Source organism: Haliaeetus leucocephalus, unplaced genomic scaffold (genome assembly GCF_000737465.1).
Source record: "Haliaeetus leucocephalus isolate CR32 unplaced genomic scaffold, Haliaeetus_leucocephalus-4.0 Scaffold173, whole genome shotgun sequence".
Classification (NCBI taxonomy): Eukaryota; Metazoa; Chordata; class Aves; order Accipitriformes; family Accipitridae; genus Haliaeetus; species Haliaeetus leucocephalus.
In genome coordinates, this window is record NW_010972609.1 from 8,321,164 (window position 1) to 8,326,822 (window position 5,659).

General features: G+C 36.6%; 1 protein-coding gene across 2 annotated transcripts in view; it reads right to left on the reverse strand.

Annotated features, from left to right (window-relative positions):
- ARNTL (aryl hydrocarbon receptor nuclear translocator-like) overlaps nt 1-5,257 on the reverse strand; it is a 27,399-nt gene extending 22,142 nt beyond the window's left edge. For both annotated transcript variants that reach the window (XM_010563773.1, XM_010563772.1), the window contains exons 1-4: nt 5,205-5,257; nt 4,724-4,847; nt 3,834-3,981; nt 746-766 (exon numbers count right to left, since the gene is read on the reverse strand). In XM_010563773.1, the coding sequence (XP_010562075.1) occupies nt 746-766; nt 3,834-3,973 (161 nt within the window). In that variant the 5' untranslated portion in view covers nt 3,974-3,981; nt 4,724-4,847; nt 5,205-5,257. The remainder of the gene's footprint in view (nt 1-745; nt 767-3,833; nt 3,982-4,723; nt 4,848-5,204) is intronic.
- Between the last annotated feature and the right edge of the window lie 402 nt (nt 5,258-5,659).

Sequence of the window (5,659 nt, forward strand, 5' to 3'; positions counted from 1 at the left end):
CGGGGAAGAACATATCAAAGCAGATATTTTTCACGCCTTCATCAGAAATAGGGCTACTAACTTGCATTTACTATAGTTAAAATTTCAACCAGAGGCAGTTATCCAAGTGCCTCACATAAAATTCACAAACTGCCCTGATTTACTTTATGCAGATGCCTGTGTGTTCTACACTTCAGTTCACCTTATGGTAGTTGACTTTGGGGTAGGAGATGGTAATAATCTAGATCAAAGAACTATTGGAGAGGGCCAAATGCACACACAGAATGAAAGACTGTATGAAAGTAACCAGGCACATTTCAAATTCGTACAACTTTCAGTGTAGATACATGGCTTGCTTTTGTCTCAACATGAAAAAAAAAAAAAGGAAGGAAGGAGGCGTGAAGAATAAAAAGGACCCTCCTTACTACATTTTGATATTGTAACCATATGTATAGAAATAAGGAGAGGAAAGCATAAGTTTTCATAGCTGTATCTGGTAAAAAAAGTTGAATGCCTAAGACTATAGCACTGTTAGACAAAAGAATCAGGAAGAGAATGGAGAGAGAGAGAGAGAGAGAGAGAGAGAGATCTTTATATATCTATATATCTATCTCTGTACAACTGTGCTTGAATGGACACTCCTAAGTCTGACTTATTCTAGTTTAATTTTTCCCTGCAAATTTTTAAGTAAATGGGAGGGAAAGACAAGGAAAAACACAGGGCATCTTTTTCAAGTGAAACCAATTATTAAAATATTTATACTTACTCAAAAGGAAAGCCATCGAGCCTGAAAAGAAAGAAAAATAGAAGTACACCACATATAGGAAATAAGAATAATGTCTTACATTTTCTCTTGACATTCTCAAGCTATTTTACATCCTATTTGAAATGAAAAGCATAATGAAAAGACAATAGCAGTGAACATATTCTAAGGAAACAAGCTTGTTCAAATTAATCTACTTTCTGAAAGAATAATTCTGCTTTTTAAGAAAAGATAGCGTAGTTCATTACACTTAATGGGAAACACTAGTAAAACAACTAACCTAAATTATATTATGCAAATCACTGAGATACTGTTTTGTCTTCAGAAATGAAAGATCTGTGCTATATGTGCATTGCCCTCGTAGTTAGATAAATGGGATTTCGGAGGACTCTAAGGCCAGAAATAAAATAAAAAATAATAATAAAAAAAATCCCAAGTTTCTCAGTTTTTTATTCTGCCCAGCAGGACAGATGAACATTTTCTTTTAGTCAGTATTAAAGTCCTAATTCTGAACTTTGTATAGACTTTATCATAAGGAAATTAAACAGAATTTCTATATGCAAGCTAACTGCTGGTGTCACTTCAAGACTGTAAAGTGATCTGAAATACCACTGAGCTTTAACCTGTTAAGAGGCTGTTTTATAAAAGTCTTACGAAAAATCTTCTCATAGTAGCCATTAACATACTAGTTATTCCTGTTCAACATTGGACATTAGCCTTCTTAAAAATAAACATAGTAGACTTTCATATAGTATTCATTGCACTTTTAAATCAATTATCTTTGTGATTAGATATTAGAAGAAGTTTGAATAATGCTAAAGGTTTTCTTCATCTCTCAATTTGCACATTTGAGTTACTGTCCTAGTCAATGGCTCAAAGCACTTCTGATGCTCACAAAGAGCGAGCATTCAGGTCTAGAACAGGACTTAGAAACAGAAATGAGGCATCAGTTTTCCTCTTGTGATGCCACTTTTACCTACAGGATGCTTGTTGTGACAAAATTTATTTTAGCCTTAGAAAAACCCAGAAAGCAAAATCTAAGAGAGGTACAAGGTAAGTTACAAATGCTTCAGTATAGTTTGTTTTCTTATCATATATTATTTCAATTGAAAACACTTCTCTCAAGAAAAGAGATTAACTGTTTATAGACCTGTGCACAAAGTCTTGGATTCCAGCATTTGACTAAAACAGTAGCGGAGAACAGACAACCTTTGCTGACGTGACAGCAATAAGTTGGACAGTAATTTTCAGGGAGCGGCAGGAAGAAGAATTGAAAAGAAGCTGGTGTGGAGAGCTGAAAGCACAGCCGATCAATATGCTTGCTTGTACTTCAGAGGTGAACGAAGAACCACACTAAACAGTCAGGTTCTGCCTTCCCTATTCCCTGACTTCACTGGTAAATGAAGCATGAAACTTGACACTCGGACAATTTATGTAAAAAAATAAATTGTTAACAGGCAGCAAAAGCTGAACAATAGCATTTCTGAACATTTACCATACGTACGTATAGAAGGAGGGATCAAGGAAGTCTACCTTAAGTTCTATTTTAAAGTAATAGGAATATTTATTAGCCACCATTTCCTTTGCCACACAAGATGAACTGTGGTATGATGACAGCTGTTGTAAACTTATTTTACTTAGGATTCAAGGAAACAGTGTTTTCACATATTTAAAAAATGCACACACAACCTAAAGGGCAGAATTATAACTTACAAGAGCAAGCTGTCTTTTGGAAAAGAGGACTTGAGCAATGCTTCCTACCCAGAAGAATAAAGATGGAGAAATCCTTTCTAGAGAAGAGGAAGTTTGTGAGATTGAGGCTGTTCACTGAATTTTGTAGTAGTCAATTCAACCAGAGGGAGTCATGTACTTTTCAGGAAGACTAAATGCATATTAGAGAAGGTACGTATGCAGTATGTTTGTGGCCTTTAAACAGTACTTGAAGTTTTGCGCATAAGTTCTCCTAAAAAGAAGTCCTATGCACAGGGAACCTAATTCTTAATTGTCTTGTTCAGCATGGATTAAAAATTCTACCCCTCCCTGTAAAGACAGCTGCCAACAATCCAAAGGCCAACAATGATAAAATTTGTACTAAGTTACATAAAAATGGACTGTGTAGCTATATTAATAACAGATGGGACCCATTCACAAGTTGCCCTCAGCTAGAATTTGTAAAGTTGCAATACATACAAGGTTTGCACAGTGACTTAGAGTAAGTAGGTTGGTCTTGGTGTCTTGGTGTACCTACTACAGAAGACATTATACGTTTGGAAATTTGGCAAACTTTATTACAACCTTCACTCTTCTAAAGCAGAGCTGGTGTGATTTCTTTCTATTTCAAATACCTGCCCCAAGAGAGAAGCTATGGCTTGGACGATGCTTCTGAGCACTGTTATTAGCAAGCTTCCCTTAAAGAGAAGCAGCTTTCTTGAAACAAAACCACATTCTACCACTGATTCAAAAGAAACCAAGTTTTTATTTTGTCAGGAATAACAGCCTACAGTCGAGGACCAATACAAGACTAAATCAGTTGATTAAAGAGAAGGCAGATCTACTGCCTCAAACCAGACACTATTCAGATTTATATTCAACTGGGAGACCAAAATAGCTTCATCAGGCAAAGGTTGGCACTGAAATGATAGGAAGTGACTAAAAAGGCAAAAAATAGGTGAAGAAGAGGAACTAGTCCCAGTTTTGCTTCTGCTTTTTAATGAATTTATTATCTTCCCTCCTGCTAGTCAGACATTCTATTTCCTACGTAAATGGTCAGTATAATAAACCTTCACACTGTACATTTCATCAGTATTAGTTTTTCCCCCCTTCACCAGCCAGAGGTTTCTTTCTTCAGCCTTACCCCATCTGATAGCCCTCAATTCTAGCTGCCCCAAGATGAAGGCTTTATTTTTATTATTAAATCATGAACTTTCCTGTTAGTACCTAGTAGCTTTTTTCTTTATTAAAACCTTTATGACAGGTTGTCAAGAAAAGGTTATTTAAAAACTGCTATAAATATTTCTGTTGTCTCCCCCACTGTATTATTATGTTACAGCCTCTTTTTAACAGTGTTAAAATCAAGAGAAATCCAACTTACTGATAATCGGTGGAGCTTCCCTTTCTTTTCCTATTACAATCCATTCCTGAAGTGCTAAGGGAACTGGAGATCAAGTCAGCAGGGTCTGGTGACATAAAGTCACTAATTGTAGAAGATATGTCCATCCTTTGGTCTGCCATTGGATTGTCTAACATTAGGGGGAAAAAAAAAACAAACAACCAACCAACCATACAACAAAAACCCACTGCATTAATAGAAGCAGAAACTTACATATTTTTAACCAAAACAACAAATCTTAAATTTAGTACTCTTAAAAACTGCAAAAATCACAATTCTATTATTTCCTTTTGCTGTGAAACAGATAATAGGCAATTTCTGCTCTTCCATTTACTGGTGTATTGAATATCGAAAGCCAAACCATGACCATTCTCAAAACACATTACTTAATACAATTGTTTTTAAAGACTCATCAGCATGATCTTTAACTAAACGAGGTTTACTCCTATTTTAACTGGCCAGCCAACTGCTTCTACCTAACACATAAATAAAGGATAAGTTCTATCTGTCTTTTGCTGACTGGGAACACTAGTTTTAGTGTGTGTCTCCATTTGAAGATCATATTATCAAAGTTCATAAGCTTTGAGAGTTCTAAATCCACTGAATTTCACGGAACAGAATTCAGAAGGCTTCCCCAGAAAACCAGGTTAAACACCTCTACCACAGCAGACCCCACAAATAAAAAACTAATAATCCAATGGTGGTCTAAGACGACTAGTTAAAGGTACAAAACCGAATCTAATTAGCTTTTTCATCCAAAACATACAAATTTTAATTCTCTAGACTGCAAATAATTACATTGTTGGAAGAAACCCTGTGAAAAGTTTATTCATTACTAAATCACATCAACTGTGAAACAGAAGAGTTTTTACCTGAAAGCCTGTCTTGGAAGCCTAGATCCACCTGGGGAAAGATGATGATGCTCAGCCTGAAGCAGCTGATCACCTTAAAACTCTTCCATGCCTCATATTCTGTTAGTCAAGTACTTTCAAAAACCTGAATGGGAAGAAAACCAGCAAGCTTAAAAAACACTTTCAAAACAAGTTTGTTAAGAACAATCATTTTAGACACAGTTTACAACAGCAACTAGATGTTTTCTCCTCAAGGATCGATTTTTAATTTCCTTGTCCATCATCAAAAGAGTTAGATGTTGGGATGTGCATCTCCAATGGACCAAGCTTTGGAACAGAAGGAATCTCTTCAGCATCTCCTCCTTTTGGGCTCTGCTTATCATTCTTTGATCTTTGCATAAACCCCCTCCACTTACAAACAACGATCAGATCTGAACCCATTTGTTGTCAGATGCTACCAGAATGAGTCCAACTGCTGTTACAGTGCAAGAGACAGACTTACCCCTTCACTCCTGGCTGCCTCACTTTTAAGGTGGCCATAGCAGCAAGACAGTTTGGGCTTGGCTTACTATTTTATTTTCCCTTGTAACAGCAGCTGGCATTTTCAAAGAGAAGGGTCTTAAACATTGTTCTATTCTGCAGGCTTCAAGTTTTAAATAAAATCCACATCCCATGCTAGAACTCAAGTCCTCAACTGTGTCTCCCAACTACACTGTAAACTTAGTGGCTGGTCTGCAGGTGGATGTCCTTCCCCTCCAGATTTCTGTCACAGGTTTTTCAGCAACACTTAATATGCAAGACTTAAAAACGGTTCTAAGTCTGCCTCTTGCAGAAAAACGTGAAAGTCTTCTGGATACATTGTTTTCTGGTTAACGCATCTGTGAACATCCTGACTGCCTTTCCAACCTGTGATGACAGCAGAACTTCCCAATTACACAGATCAGCAAGCTCCCATGA